The 16,892-nt window shown below is 38.8% G+C and overlaps 1 protein-coding gene across 3 annotated transcripts in view; it reads left to right on the top strand.

Annotated features, from left to right (window-relative positions):
- Positions 1–16,892, top strand: part of RFX4 (regulatory factor X4) — a 99,446-nt gene that overhangs the window by 63,842 nt on the left and 18,712 nt on the right. For 2 of the 3 annotated variants that reach the window (XM_087765466.1, XM_087765468.1), the window contains 3 exons: positions 1,325–1,442; positions 8,278–8,397; positions 9,701–9,862. In XM_087765466.1, the coding sequence (XP_087621592.1) occupies positions 1,325–1,442; positions 8,278–8,397; positions 9,701–9,862 (400 nt within the window). The remainder of the gene's footprint in view (positions 1–1,324; positions 1,443–8,277; positions 8,398–9,700; positions 9,863–16,892) is intronic. The other variant, XM_087765467.1, reaches the window with a different exon arrangement.

Genomic DNA, 16,892 nt, shown 5'->3' with positions numbered 1-16,892 from the left:
AATTAAAAAAAAAAAAAGCGCCAGGCAATGGTCACAAGTAGGAGTAAAGCAGCAGTGGGCAAAATCTCACCAGTTTTCATGCTCAGTATGAGAACTTCTCACATTCAGGATTCTGCTTTTTTTCTGCTCTTGTCTAGTCTATCCTAAAAGATGATATTCAAGAATGGAAGAGGGTTGAGTTTTTCAAACAAATAAATATTTCAGGGGTATGGAGAGATGAGTTCAGAGTCATCCTAACTACATAGTGCAAAGAAAAAGCATAATCTAGTCTGGCCTTTTAAGATTTTAATGAAAGGGATATTTAGGCTAGCTAATTCATTTATATACATTTGGGATACCAAGGACTTGTATTTTATTTTAATTTAAGTGCATGCAGAAACCTACTAACAAATCTTTAAAAAATATTTTCAAAAGTGATCAGGCATCACCATAATTTTGCATAGAGTATGAAACTATATGACTGACTATTTTAACTTCTGTCACTAACTATACTTTGTATTATTATGTTCTATTAGGATTTCAACTCTTCATTCCAGTTGTTAGAGCTAAGAAGTAGAAAAAAAATTAAAAAATATGCTGCATCTCTCTCTGCTGCAAAGATCCATACAGAAAACAACAGATACTTCCCCAGATTACTTGGAATAGTTTGATAGTTTGGGGGAACTTTTCTTTTAGTCAATGGAACGCAATTTGAAATTCAGACCATAACCGTTAATTTTCATGAAGAACTTGACATGAATTTTATTAGCTAATTGGATGAACCTAATTCTTTAACTCATATATGGCTATAGTAAATAAATTTTTGAAGAGTTGATGCCTAAAGTGTGCTTTCTGGAAAGTATTTTTGCCAGTAAAATGAGTACGTGAATTCACAAAAATAAAAACATGAAGGAACAAAAAAATTTCTGTTCAATAGTAAACGTTACTTGAAATATTAATATAATTTTTCAGTATATATCAAGCATTCTTGATTATAAATTGCTTCCATGACTAGGAAGCAAGAATGAATGTGTAAGTAATTAGGTTAAGATGAAGATCAGAGCAATTTTTTGGCAGCCCTTTCATCATTTATAAAGAAAGTTCACTCTTGGTGTTGAATAATACTTTATGATTTCCTCTTCCTGGAGGTTGTATATAGTTACAAGGTGACTTTCTGTGTAAGGTTTTTTGTCTTTTTAAAATTTTTAGTGTATATTTTAATGTGAAGATAACGGTAAGTAGGTTTTCAGTATTAAAAAAAGAAGACAGATATGTGCATCATTCAGCTATATTGGGTGGTAGAAATAGAAGTTTCTCCGTGTCAGATATATCTGTTTTCTTGCAGGTAGCTGCCAAGAGACAAGGCTCTTTGAAGAAAGTAGCTCAGCAGTTCCTCTTGATGTGGTCCTGTTTTGGCACTCGAGTGATTCGGGACATGACTTTGCACAGTGCACCCAGCTTTGGTACTTTCATTTTGTTATAATAATTGCATGCCACAGTAAAAATATCTGTATCCTGGCTTGTAATGTACAGTTTAAGTGAAACCATAACCAGTTTTCACATGCCCAGGGCCCTATTAAAAAAAGAGTTGGGGCTACTGACATTTGGAAATAATGCTCAGACAGATGTCTGTCTTCAAGATCTAGCCAGGGGAGCTGAAAACATTACAACTTCCTTCTGTTTGTTGTTAGCCAGTAGCTGGAGTTATCAGTCGCAGGTCAGCTGGAGGAGTTGATTACAGGAGCGTTGCCTAATGCACTGCAGTGCAAAGTGAGCCTGGTTACCCGAACCACGCTGACCATGTGTTATGCTAAGAGAGATGACTTTGCACTGAAGTGGATGAAAAGCTCTCCAGCAAACCACTTTGCTAGCTCTGCTTTTAAAGGACATAGCATTTTAAACTACTCTTTGCAAAACGCGTGTATTTCTATGCCCTGGACAGATTCTCTTCCATTCTATTAGAATTCAGTCAGGGTGGAAAAACAGACTTTTACTTTTTGAATGAAAAAGCATGTTGCTTTTTTACAGTTTCAAAAGGGGCTTTGTTTTGAATCCTGGGATGCAAACATTTCAGATTAAAATCAGTTAAAAGCAGGAATGATTGAAAATGTACTGCTGTGTCATGAGTGTGAACATTCACAATCACTTGGGACCAGATTTTGCATAAGGGATGTTTTTTATAAATGCACATTTGTCAGAATGTGTCAGTAGAAGACAAATAATGAATTTACGAAGGCACTGCATTGAACAACTGCAAGGTTTTCTGCCAGTTGAGCTTTAATGTCCTTTATGCTTTTAGAACCATCTAATAGCATGAATTCAGATACCATCAAAGATAGGCACAATAGAATCTGTATTTATATTTTAATCTGAAACTACTTTCATTGGCTTCCCATTGTAAAGAGTTTTCCAAACAGGTATTACTGAGTCACCATTAGACAGCAGGATAGTGCACATCCCCAAGATGATCACAATTTCCATCTGCTAGCTTGTGTTTTCAGCACCAGTATCCTGGTCACAGCTATTTTCCACCTCCTCTAGGACTCATTTTCTCCTTGAGTTACTGCAGCTTTTCTTTTGTTGTGGGCATAAAAGTAGCTGATACTGCTTAACAGTATACTTTCCCCCAGTGTTCAAAAATCTCTTTGCATGAGTGTTGAATAAATGCTGAATTTTGTTTTCTAGCACTTTGGGTTGCTACACTTCTCTCTGCAGACATAATCCCAACCTCTGAAACACACTGGTACCCAACAAATGAAAAAACATCCTGCATTAGTGCAGTGTTGAGGTTACACTGTTACAAGTCATGAAATGCTGATATTAAAGTACCCCTAAGGATACATTATTCCTGCCGAGTTGCACATTACAACATCATTTTTATTGCTGTTCAGGATATGTTTGTAACCTAATCAAGCATTCTCTGTTTCAAAGCATCAGTCACCAAAACATCTTTAATCAAACAGGGATTCCCCAAATAGTTATTAGACCACCAGTTGTCTGGAAGGTCTGTAGAGTGATCCTCAGCTGTGATTTTTTACTTATTAACAGAAACATTTATGAACCTGCCATGTAGTGAGAAAATGTGAAGATCAAGAATTATTCATTGGTTTGAGTTTGGGACCTACTATAATGTAATATAATATATCAGATCTACTAAAACAACTTACTTGTTGTCTCTGTTATAAATTTGGGTCTTGAATTTTTCATTTTTGAGAACTTTAACTGCTCAGCTAAATTTGTAGGTTTTTGTCTTTGTCTTTTTAGTTCACTGAGAATATTTGTGTATACAAAATGTGTGATTCTCCTTCTTACATGGACACACGCCTTTTAACATAAATTCGTTATGTTTATATGTAACCATAGTCAGGGAAAGAATGTACTGGTCATAGCTGATGTGTATTTCATGGGTGTCTGGTGTTATAATTAGAACTGGATCAATAACTGCTTTTCAATTTGGTAACCGAAGCAAGAGTTTAAAAAAAAAAAATCATCATGCTCAGTGCAAAGCTGACATAGTGTGGGATTTTAATCAATTCAGAAATATTTCTTTATTTAAAAAAAAAAAAGCAAAATCAAAGAGAAGTCTTTTGCATCTGCCATATTTTGGTGCTTAGACCTCAGCAGTCTTGAATCAGTGTTAATCACTGCCACAGCAAGATTTCTAACCAAAAGGCTAGAGGATTTGTCCTGTGGGAGGGTTTTCTCATCTTTTCTGTTGAAGCTGTTTCACTTTGTACAAACTACGTAACCATTTGTTGAGCTGCAGAGGTCTGCAGCCTGCTGGGCGGGTTCTCTCCTGGGAGGTGATGTGACGAGCGTTGGTTCAGTCCCTGTTCTAACCCTTGTTTATACAGGGTGGAGTTTTCCCTGCTCAGGTGCAACTCCACTGGATGCAGGAGGAGATCTGAGTCTTCAGGTTTTCAAAGGGGAGAATGATACCAAAACCATATCCTCATCCTATCAGGCAGAAGCCTGGGCTATCCCTACCTTGTTTCCCCCCAAATGTCCCAAGTATTATTTAGCCACGGACACAAATTTGTAATAATTTGTATTAATGACGCTACTCTTTCGCTGCAAGGCCATTTGACACATTGTTCATGAATTAAAGTTGAGCAAGTTCCAAAAGAATAACCCCTGAATGTTAACCGCTCACACCTAGATGGCAGGTCTTCTGCGCTTAATTTAAGACAGTTCCTTCCAGCTTTTCAGAATAATGTGTGCATTTAAGTGAGTTCTATGGAGAGAAACAAAGACTGATTTACTATTCTAAATATTTACACCTATATACCTTTGTTCTTAACTTAGATAAAAAGCTTTACATTTTTACTGCATTGGAAACTGTTTCAATGGACTGATTTTTAATTATTTTTTCCACGTAAAGCAATATATAGACTCAGATGCTCACAGTGTAATTATTTTTTTAAAAGTAAACCAATGTGTTAAACAATGGGATGTTTACTACATACAGGACAGTATATTTTTACCTTTGAAGTACATGATACAGAAATCTGATTGGTGGAAATTGGAAAACCTGGCACTGGGCTGGCTAGCACAGAGATTTGATTCTGCAAAGCTTTTAAGCATGGTGGCATGGGCAGGTTGAAACAATCCTTGGCAGAAAAAAAGCTCCTCTCTTGCTCCCTCTCGCTTTTTCTCTCTGCCTGCCTCCCTCCCTCCCTCCCTCCTTCCTGTCTATGCATATCAAAGGCACAGTTGGTGGCAGTGTTTGGGTAATGCATCCAGTGTATAAAGTAACTAATTAGTAATAGAAGCTCCATGATTTTCTCCAGATCTGGAAATCTCACTGTTGTTTTGCTACTTACACATAATTGCTGTATCTGTTAATAGCTGGTGATACTTACTGTACATTAACTGGGTAATCATTGGCATGATTTCTGTTAACGCCTGAAAATTAGAGCTAAATGCTATTTATTCTTGTGACTACAGTCTCTTGAATGACTTCTTACCTCTTCCTAAAAGAGTGTATGGTTTGCCAGCCACAGTTGGATCTGTTTCAGTACTTAAAGATATACTTGAAAGAACCAAATAGTTTCATGTGAAAAACAGTAGCTTGCAAACACAGAATAAATTAATGTACATTGTGCTGAATAGCTATTCACTGTGTAGCTGAAATGTGTGCCCTGGTACTGGTTTCACTCTATAGCTTACATTTCGTTTGACTCATTTAAAAATGTAAAAATATTGCATTCATTCAGTACCAACAACTTGTTTGTCTAGTGTCTTTCACGCAAATTCTGGGCTCAAAAACTCTATACAGAGTTTAAAAATACACAGTGGGAGAAATAATAGGAGAGGAAGAGAGAAATTCAAAAGAGTGACAAAGGCACTGGAGTGTTTTTAAATGCTGCATTCAGTATTGCCAACTCCAACTCTTCAAAATAAAGCATTAGACCCCCCAAAAACAAAGACATTTTTAAAAATAGCAAATCTTGGGCTTTTGTCATTTGCTTGCTAGCATTTTAGTGTTTAGGGTTCGCACTTCCAAACATTTTTATGAAACTACAAGCAACTTTCCTTGAAAATTTTTTTAAATTAAAGCTGAGCAAGGAGTTTGATGGGAAACACTAAATACACTGAGCTTTATACCACCACATGAAGTTTGCCAGCATTTAGGCCTGTTTTTATTACCTTGGAAATACTTATCGGTAGTAACTGCACTAAAGTCAATAGAAACTTTCCACTGAAAAACTGTAGTCAGAAGAAGAGCGAGCATTTTGTGGAGATTCTTGATAATCTAGGTTTCCACTGTGGAAATCCTAGGTCAGTAACAAGGTGATCAGCCAAGTCTGCTGTCTTTATTGCACTGCTAAATTGAATAGGATATTATTTAACAAGACTTCGAGCCCAAAAGATTTCTAAAGACAAATTCTCTGCAGTAGTTAAGTGAAGATCTCCACTATTTAACCTTGCAAGGCTGGGGAAACTTGTTACCATTTTGATTTGCACAGATATGTGAAACAAATGAAAAACTGAATGCTTCAGGTTCATCAACAGGCAAAGATTTCCTCCCCATAGCAAAGGTGTTGCAATCACATATGTCCGTCTTCTGTGCTGCCTTGCCCAAGAACACAGAGGCACATGTTCACCGCCCAGTGTGTGTGCTCAGCTCATATCAGTGACGACAGAAGCCATGCAGGCGTGGAGTGAGAGAATGAAACACAGAGACCATCCGGGTCACAAAGAAAAAGAATGTGCTCAGAGTCGTTTTGAAAGCTGGATTGCCAGCTAGAATTGTATAAGGATATAGGGTCTTTCAAACCACTTCTTCTGCCCTTCAACAGTATGTTTGGGTAGAGAAGTTGGAGTAGGGGTAGTTATGCTTTGTTGTGGTAAAAGCTAGTATCCCAAGATAAACCTAACTTTCCTGTGAAGAAACCAATCATTAAGAAATTTGATTGAATTTGATACTTGTTGCATCTTTTTCCCATGGAAGTGTTTTTCCTCAAAATGTAGTAATGGAATTTCGAAAGGAACACATCTAGATGAGGCGTTTTTTTTTTGTCTGGCAGTAGTTGATCTCCGTTTCCCTCTCAGCTGGTGATCTTTCTCTGGTTTAAGCTAGCTGCTGGACTGGCAATTATTTTAACCTGACTGCATTTGCAGTTGCCAGAGTTATTTAATGACTTATATGAACATGTTTTAAATATTCCATGCAAGTCTAAATATACATAGGAGCTTTTTTAAAAAACAAACAAACAAACAAAAAACAAAACACTGTATGATCACATCCTGTCTGGAGCTATTACAGGTACTCTGTGTCATGGAGTCTATTGCATAAACTGACCAAACTCCATCTTGATATTTGTCAGCCTTCCCCTGCAAATGAATGTTATTCCTTTCAGAAGGACACTACACAATGTCTCAGCTTTGATGCTTTGCTCCTCTAATTTTCCCCTGAAATGCATCTATGGTCTCTCCTTACACATCTGTTTTTGTGGCTATGTGTGCTCTAGGGCAAACATTTCTTCACCATCCCTGACATGTATCCTTCTGTATAAATTATGGGAAGCAACTCACTTCCTTTCTGCAAAATGAATCCAGCCATGCATTTTTAGTCATTTAAAATCTACCCATTCCCTGCATCCTCCTGGTAATCTTCTCCACACCAGTTTCATCTTGTACTAATTTTTCTTGAACATGAGTGGCTAGAGTTATATGCAATATTCTAAGTGAGGTTTTACCAGTGCCTTGTGCAATACTATTAAAATTTCTGTTTCTACAGAGGAACTATATAAATCAGACGATGATATAAATCTCTAAGGGCAGAACTTCTTACAGCATGCTATTAAATTTCATTTCCATTACTCTAGTCCATAGCATCACCCAGTCCTTCCTCCTAACAGCGTTAGCAATGTCTCCATCTGTACTCAAATCTTACTCGAGGATGTGGCAGATAGCTATCCATATAATCTCCTTTTACTCTTAATTTTCAAAGTGTTTTTTGACTTCATCCCCTGCATTTTCTTTTGTCCATACTCTTTCCTTAAGTCCTTTAGTCCTTCAGCCCTTAAGTTTTTCACATTCCTGTCATGGCAGTTACGAGATAGTATCCATGGCATCTTCAGAGGTGAGCACAGAAACAGGCCAAATGTTACGCTGCTGATATGATTCAAACTGATAATTGGGAAAAGATAATGCAGTAGAAGTATGACAGAGCAAAGCTTTGGCACAAGTCTTTCCATTTAAGACATCCACAATTGCTGCTAATGCCTCTATGTTTGGCAGTTAATGGATGTCTCATCCAGTCCAAGCAACGCACTGGAGATATACCATCAGGAGATTTGGAAGATTGTTTCTGCCTTCCTATTGATGAGTTTCTCATTTCTTTGTCCAACGACACAGGTAGTTCAGAAAATTCACACCAGGATGTGTCACTAAGGCAGCCAGTTCAGGATTCTACTTCTGACAGAAACTTTTATCTGGTCCTTTAGATAAAAGGAAACAGTTCCACTGTAGTATAATTGTCTAAATGGTTCAATGCTAATGTAGGAGAAGAAAACTCCCAAGTCCCAGCTCTCAGCTAGGCAGCCTCCTTGCACCCTAAATGACAATAATTGGTTGTATAAGCCTGTATAAATCCAGGCGGGAACAGAGTTTGCTAGTCCCCAGTTTTGCTTTGACCTCTCTTACCTTGAGTAAGAGAGAAACTTCAGTGATTGATAGCAGTATATGGAGGCAGTCCTACTCAGTACTGTTTGTGTTGAATACCGTAATCATTGGTTTAATGAGTGTATTGAGACAGTCAATGGCTTTTTTGTTTGTTCACTTTATTACCAGGGTCTTTTCACCTTATTCACTTGATGTTTGATGACTACGTATTGTACCTGCTAGAATCACTCCATTGTCAGGAGAGAGCTAATGAGCTAATGAGGGCAATGAAAGGAGAAGGAAGCACAGGTGAGTTTGTTCTTTTAGTCATCTTTTGTTGTTTTGTTCCACTGGATTCACTATTTTCTGTGTTAGAACATTTCTTTATCCTCATCTAACCCAGTGAGGCTTATCTAGGAGCAAAGTGTTTCTCAGTTCCATCGTGATTTGAAATAAGTAAGTCATTTGTGAGGGGGGCGTCCCTGGTTAATGCATTCTGAAAGAGGCCTGCCTGGTTCATGATGCAACTCTGGGTGTCTGAACCCCATTCCTAAGCACACCGTTGGTGTTTCAGTATGAGATTTTGGTACTGAGCCTTTTACCTCAGTTTGTCTGAGCCACCATTGTATTTCAGTGAACCCAGTCTTGATTCTCTCTCTCACCCTGGTTTAACACCAAAAAAATTCACTGATATTAATGGATTTTACCAGTCTAAATAAGAGGGAGAGGTGGGAGAAGTGAGCAAAGAGAAAAAACAAAGCTATCATTTCTGGTATGCTTATGTTCTAAGTGCCTGTACAGAAGCAGATTCCGAGTCCTGCTCCACTCACTCTGCGCTGACTCACCAGAACAGAAGTGAACAGAGATTGCCCTTAGTCTCTCTGCTCCGGGCAGCCCCTTGTAATGAGGCGTCCTCAGTGATCTACCATCCTTGCATCTCCTGTTAATTTTAGCAAGTTTAACCCCTCTGTCATCTTTAGAAAGTTCCACTCTTCATTTTAGCTGTGGCTTAGTTTGTCACCCTGTAGATTTATGGAAAGAAGAACGTTTCAGTGATTAGGGTAATATCTTCTATGTGTTGAAAGACCTGGATTTAATTCATTGCCCTGCCATAGCCTCTTCTTTTTTTGACAAACAAGTTGCTTATCCCTGTGTACTTTCCACATAGCCCTAGCAGCTGGAACTATCCAGAGTGTCATCCTCTTTAGTCAATGAAGAGAGAAGGTCATGGCCAAAAGCCACTGGAATCCCCTGGAGATTCCTGTTTCTTTCCAATGTCTCTAGAAGTAGTAGGAGTGCCTGAGTCAGACTGGACTCCTAATTTTAGGTATCTAATAGCATATTACAAGACTGTAAACATTAAGCTGTCTGTGCATGAGTTTCCTATCTATACAACAGGAAAAACAGCACTTTCCTTTAAGAGGTCTTATGAAGGTACACTGCAGGTTGTAATGCTGAATGTTATAGAAGTACTCTTTCAAAGATTTGTGATTCCTGCTATGCGTTTCTTGAAATACAGCCTACATAACTGATTGCATTAATTTTTTTAGCTTCTCAGTGTTCCTGGACTCTACCTTTAACTATGTTTGATTATTTTTCTCTCATCCTGCAGCAGAACTACGAGAAGAAATTATTCTCAGTGAACCAGCTCCTCCAACTCCCTCCCCAGTGCCATTCTCCCCAGCTAAATCTGCCACCTCAGTGGAAGTGCCCTCTGCCCCCTCGCCTGTCAGCAATCAGTCCCCAGAGTACGGTGTCATAGCAGCTACAACAGGTAGGTAGGCGTATGGCAGCTGGATCTGCTTGAAGATGGCTTTTGCACATGGTCACCTGAAACTGAGCCTGGGAACATGATGTGCTGGCTTTCAAGAGATGAGAAGCCTTCCCAAACAGAAATCTGTATAAAGTATCAGTTATGCCTTCTCACCGTATCCAAACATGATGTGCAATCTAACAGGAAAAAGATCTGATATTTGGAGTCCAAAGGCCTAACAGGAGATCCCAGACCTCAGCATATCAGAATCTGTTCAGCAGCTGAGGCCTTCAGAAGAGCAGACCTGTCAACTTATTTCTAAATAGTTTTAAAAATCAGTCCAATTTTTCATATTTCTAGCAATGCCCCAAAAGAATTATTTATGATTATAGCACTTCTGAGCATCTTCAATGACTTCAAGAGCAATCAGTCTCTCTGAAATATTTTATATACTTCAAGGAAATATGCCACATATTTTAAGGTTCAGTGAGGTTTTCAAAATCCTGAACCACTAGTGGTTCAGGCATTCCTAGTGGGTAAATGATCTTCCCCCTGTACTCGGCACTGGTGAGGCCACACCTCAAATACTGTGTTAAGTTTTGGGCCGCTCACTACAAGAAGGACATTAAAATCCTGTAGTGTGTCCAAAGAAGGGCAACGAGGCTGGTGAAGGGTCTAGAGAACAAATCTTACAAGGAGCAGTTGAGGGAGCTGGGGTTATTTAGTCTGGAGAAGAGGAGGCTCAGGGGAGATCTTATCGGTCTCTACAACTACCTGAAAGGAGGTCTCTTCTCCCAAGTAACGAGGGATAGGACTAGAGGAAATGGCCTCAAGTTGCACCAGGGGAGGTTTAGATTGGATATTAGGAAAAATCTCTTCACTGAAAAGGTAATCAGGCACTGGAACAGGCTGCCCAGGGAAGCGGTTGAGTCCCCATCCCTGGAGGTATTTAAAAGATGGGTAGATGTGGTGGATGACATGGTGGATGACATGGTTTAGTGGTGGACTTGGCAGTGCTACATTAACGGTTGGACTTGATGATCTTAAAGGTCTTTTCCAACCTAAACGATTCTATGATTCTATGATATTTGAGACCCAAATATGTTTAAATAGCTGTGCAAGTTTCTCTTGGGAATGTTGTACACATTGTTGATAACCTTCATCTTTTGATGTTAGAGACTAGGAATTACATGTCTGACGCCTATTTTCAGTTGCATACTCTATTATGGCAACTCATGAGGTAGTTGTATTCTGTTGGGCCCACAGATTAAAAAAATCTGTGCTTAAAGGTATTCAATTTGTGGGCAGGATTGTCAGAAAACAATAAGCACAAAACTGCCTTCTTGTTTTGTTCTGTATAAATGAGCAACCACCCTCTGTACTCTAATGTAAAACTCACTCACTGCCTTTTGGATGTGGGCAGGACAGTCTGCCTGTGTGATCAAAAGACAGTGTTTTCTTAACTCATGGGGAAAAAAAAGGCAGAAATGTGAATGACTTTCAGAAGGCGTTCCAGGCAGTGCAATTCCAGCTTTGCTGCTTCTTAGTGAAATGGGTGTATAATCAGAATGTGGAAACGATCACTTTTGTGATGTACTAGACAAGTTACAAAACCTTCTTGAAGGAATGTCAGAAAGTGATAATTTACCACACTGGAGAACTTGGCAGTGGCTAAAGGACTAATAAATCTTTCTGACAAACGTTTTTCATGTTTTCAAGGGGGCCACAGGGAAGTACAATGCGTAGTTGTGGTGGAAAGAGATTTAAGAACATTTGTCCCTACATCGAAATGTAAAGTTTTCTTACTGTCAGAGACTATACCATCTTTAATGGGAAATAGGATGGTATTACCTCCAGAACAGTTAGACAAGAGACACATGATTCCGAGACATGGCAGGTGAGCACACTGCTTTGGATCAGGCAGCGCTGGAGGTGGTGTATATGTTTGAGTCTGGAAAAGTTTTGATTTTGTGAGTAACTTGCTGTGTAGACATTGTGGCCCAATGGGATCGTTGTGATGTTATAACCAGAACTTAGTATGATGCAGAACTGTACCCAGAAGTAAAAGACTGAAAAGTAGGGAACTGCGTACTCTCCAGTGGCATTGACAGGAATGGAGATTTGAGGGACTTCGGTTTAGGCTGCAGAGACTGTAACTCTATGTGACATCATAACTATTAACCCAAAGTTTATTCCATATTTATATAATAGCCTATTTGTCAGCTATCTGGGCTTCCACCTTCAGGTTACTTGACTTAGGTACTTGACTCAGGCGCAGATCTAGGCAGGCCTGGGAACTGCACGAATCTTACCTATCCTTCCTGAATCCCACCAGTAATGCAAGGGAATGGACTCACACAAACATTACAAATGCAATTTCTTTTTGTTTTCATGTTGTTTATTATTTTATTACAGTCTGTTTTATTCTCCTACTCTCTCTAATTTTTTATGTCCTGGTAAGGCCAAGGTCTGCTAGTTTGAAGTCTCAAGCCAGAAACAGGATCATTTGGGAATAATGGTTGAAGGACGTATTCCCACAGTACAGGCAGGACAACTTGACATAGTTGTTCCCATAGCAGAACTTCTTAGGCAAGAAACCTATTTCTGATGATTTTACCTCTCTGTTTTTTCCAGCTTTTCATTTTTAGGTTGTTTTAAAAACTTTTGTCTGGTTGAATTGGATTTTATTCTTACGGTCTGGTGCACACTTTTGCAAGTGTGAAAATCATTTTTGCATAGTGCAAGCCAAATTTGTCAATGCAAGTAGTGGTCTGGTTAAGATTAAATATAAGTATGTGGCTATTTCCTGGTCTTAATTTGGGCAATTAGTAATACCTCCATTTCCCATGTTCATCATGTAGATAAACTGATCACCTTTTTAGTTTGCTAACCATTACACCATGGGATGCAGGGTTCATTCACATAAAGTAGTATAAAATAACAACCATGTTTCAGCTATAGGAAATTGCTATACTTTAAAATAGGAGTGCTGAAGATGTATTATGTATAATCAAACTATTCCATATACAGGTTCATGGCATTAATATATGGAATATTTTGGAACAGGAACCTCTGTTCTGGGCAGATATATTTAAATTACACTCTATTGATTTTCTTATGTGTCTCTTATGAGGTAAATGTAAACCGCTGCAAATGCTTTGCGGATCTTGAGAACTAGTTCCACTGGTTACCACTAGCTCTGAGTTCCCCAATTTAAAGCATCATTAACTCTTTCTTCCTTGTGACATTGGCAATAAAAGTTAACTATTAAACTTGCATTTTAACGTTTTTGCCTTCAGTCAGTGGTCAGCACAAAACCATCAAATTAAACTGTTGCAATTACATGATGCTGGGCAAAAGAAAGGTAAATCCTATATATAGCATTCTGTGGTAGAACATCTGGCATGGCTCAGCTAACATTTTGTTTAAAACTTTTTGTTGAGTAGCTAGACATTTAAAAGGATAATTAGTCTCCATCCTTTCTAAATCACAAAGGCCAGATTAATGATTGTTCAAACTGCAACAATATTGTAATAAAAGTGATAGCTATATGGCTGACTATGTTATTCTCTCTAAAAGCCCCTCTTAAAGCTGTGATTACTCATTTGCCAGTGCAATGGCTTTTAGACAACCTGAAATGAACTCTGAATTGTAAGTAGTTCCTAATATGTTAGTAAACTAATCTATGCAGTTTACTGTTTAGTTTCAATAAGCATATGTGTCAAATAATTCTTCGGGTCAACAATGGTCATTTAAGGTCACTGTTCTTCCAAGTCTAGGCTAGGTATTAAAGTTCTGGGAATCTGGCACAGGAGATACTTGCACAGAGCTAACACCTCTCATATTTGTGTGTGTGAGTACAACAAATTTCTGTTTTTTTCCTAAAGCTTTAGCTCCTGGACTCATATGAATATATGAGAACATTGGCTCTTGTTCAACAATCAGAGTTTAATTCTCATAGCTACAGAGTGTAAAAGTCAAGGGTTCCAATTTCAAAAGGCAATTCTCCCCTTCCAAATGGAAGCGTTGTGTTTTTTCTAAAGCTGATAGTTAAGATAATCTCTTTGTTGTGTGGGGGCAGAATGGGGGTCTGACTCCAGATTTCTGATTGCTTGAGGTTGACAGTACTGCTTACTATCAGACATAATACACAGTGCTGTGAGTGTCTGGCTTGTACCTGGGTGGTCATGTACTCCAGCATAAAGGAAATATAAAATGCAGCATCCTGAAGCAACTTTTATTTCTTTCTGCACTGGTGTACATGATGGCACCAATGACAATGGAGCCGTTGTTGGACTGATAGCAGTTCCATTTATATTTGGCTCTCCTACAGGTCAGATGGCCTCTTGGTTAGTAACCTCAAAATCAATTTTTTCATTAAAAGAGAAAAGAAAAAAGAGTGATAATAAATGAACTTCCCTATTTTAATCAAACCCTGCATGTTCAGAACACAAAGCAGAGCAAAATGTTGCTCAATCACTATTGTTTTTGCTTATTTCAGAAAGCAGTTCAGTTGGGTTCAGTCATATCTAAAAGAGACTTCATCTCCTGGAGTTCAATTCTGCAGCCAGCTGAGGAAATTAATCATATAGGGCCGGGACATAGGCGGGTATCAAAAAGCTAATTATGAAAAACTTTCAGACTCTATCTCATTCCTCCTTTTCTGCCCAACACAATGTTGGCAGTATCCTGGTTGACCCCATATATACATACACACGTCTGCAAATCTGTTGTCTTCTCTGTCCTTCCTCTCTGTCTTTGTGACTAGGTCACTGAAAATAATGGCATCCCTTCCACAAAGGCAAAGAGAAGTGAGGCAACTGTAGATTCCCCAGAACATCCTGAAAAAAAAATTTAAACAGCTTTCTGTCACTCTGTAAATCCAGAGTAAAACCGAACATACGTTTGTTTCTAAACCATAACTGCCAAAAGAAAGCGAGTATTTCCTAGAGCAGCTGTGTGAAGTACTGTCCTGTAGTACAAGGGACAATTCTTGGTTAGGAAAATTAAACAAAGATATTCACAACTCTTCCAGTGCAAGACGTATTCTCTGTATTTGTTTCCGTGTTGTCTGGACAGGCACAAAGCATGTTATACCCTAAACATTTATTTTAAAATTGAACTGAGGTAGCTGCCAGTTAGACTTGAATGCCAGGAGTGGCCGAGTCCTCTCATCCAAGGAGTCTGACTTCCCACAGGGAGCACATGAAACAACTTGCTGTCCTGGACTGACTCATTTTCTTCAGACTGAGATAAGATCCCTACTATTTTTCAAAAAAAGAAAAGGAGGCTGTCACAATGGCTAGGGCCAGTCAAATTAACCATATTTCGTAAATGAAAAGGATCTTTTGGCCCTGTTATTACCGCTTCTTGTTAGACCTAGGAAGGTCATGAGATTTTTGGCTCAATGGCCAAATTTTTTCTTGGAAAAAATAAATTCAGGTCAAAGTAAAACTTCTGGTTTATGGTGAATTTAAAAAGTGGAAAAGTGAAAAAAAAACCCAGTAATGTTACCTAAAAGTAAGTATTTGGGTTTTTTCACCATCTGTTGTCCTTCTTTTCTTTCTTTTCTCTTTGTTTTTGCCTTTTGAATTTAGGCCTGTTTTGAAACAAAGTTTCAAATTTTCTTTTGGAAAATAATGCTAGGAAAATATGTTGACCTTTTGAAATTGAAATGTTTCACCAAAATATTCTGCAGACAAGTTGTTGATATTTTCAAAACAGTTTTTCTCTTGTTTTCAAATGAAGCTATTTGGTGACCGTATAAGCAGTTTTGTCCCCTTCCACATAAACTGTATTTTCTAGTGAAGGTAGGCTTCCTTAAACACTTCTCCTCAACTCAAGGAACTGTGACTGCTCATAGCCACAGCAGCACTGATGTGCTAGCTCAAATGTGTATGCCTCCTCTTTGGTCTCAGGGATCTCAATGGTCCTCTTCAACTGGAGAACATGAAAAACAGAAACTTCAAGAGTCGGTGACAGAAAATGCAGGCATGTGAAAACAGTCCTAGCACAAATATCCTTGGTTGTAACACATCCAAGGCTGTCTCTACTGTAAGAGCACTAAATCACACCCTGCTGGAGTATTTCAAGCTGTACTTACCTCGTGAAGCTCAGAATGCCTTCGTTCACACCCAGAATTAAGCATTTCCCATTTCAAAAAATTATTTGTCTGATTTTGCCAAATAAAGTCACGCACACCTGAAGAAAATTATGCATGTCTGAGGTAGGCTTTTCATTCCCCAAAGCCATGGCGTGGACACAGACCTGGTAATACAATCACTTCCCCCCTGAATTAGGCCCTTTCATACTACAGGAAGTCCTAGAATCCACACTGAAAAAAACGAGTCACCTCCTGCAATTCCTTTTAGCTACTGAAAAGAGTCAAGAGTGCCCAGAGACCCCCAAACTAGTGTTCGCATTGGGTTAAATTCAGTGTTCTGGTCCTCATTTGCAGGGTAATCTCAGCCAGTATGGTCATGACCTCCAGCAAGAGCTGTGTTATACTGGAACAATGGATCTGTCAGCCTCCTGAGTGAAAGGGGTGTGTGCAAAGGACAAAGGTTTCTCAGCAGCTGGCTCATGAATCTGGAGTTCCTGCCTGGAAGGGATCAGGATGATTAAAAAACTCAGCACCTTCCAAGCAAAATGGAAAACCCACTTCTTTGCTTTGCTCTTCCCACAAATGCTCTACATGAAAAAATAAATTAAGTCCAGTCCCTGCCGCCTCAAAAGAAGAAAGAAACATTATTTGCGGAAAGAAAACAGCTAGGCTATTTCTGTCTATATATTTGTTATAATTTGAAGAGCTACCACTGTATTGCCACTACAAAGGCTGGTACCTAGTTGGGTGGAAGATACAAACTGCAAAAGGATCCAAGAAATTTATTTGGCTAACACCCATCTTTTTCTAATCCTTCATTGTTCTGATCATACTTCCTGCCTCACTCCAGGCCTGATCAGCCTCAGAGCTAAACAGGCCAGCAGCCCCCTCCATGTGAGAGAGACCTCAGGGTTTGGTGCATCATGCCTGAGAAATATTAGCACTGGT

The sequence above is a fragment of the Nipponia nippon genome, unplaced genomic scaffold (assembly GCF_047370975.1).
Source record: "Nipponia nippon isolate SJK-2023a ecotype South Korea unplaced genomic scaffold, ASM4737097v1 scaffold_3, whole genome shotgun sequence".
Lineage (NCBI taxonomy): Eukaryota > Metazoa > Chordata > Aves > Pelecaniformes > Threskiornithidae > Nipponia > Nipponia nippon.
This window is presented reverse-complemented; position numbering and strand designations above follow the sequence as displayed.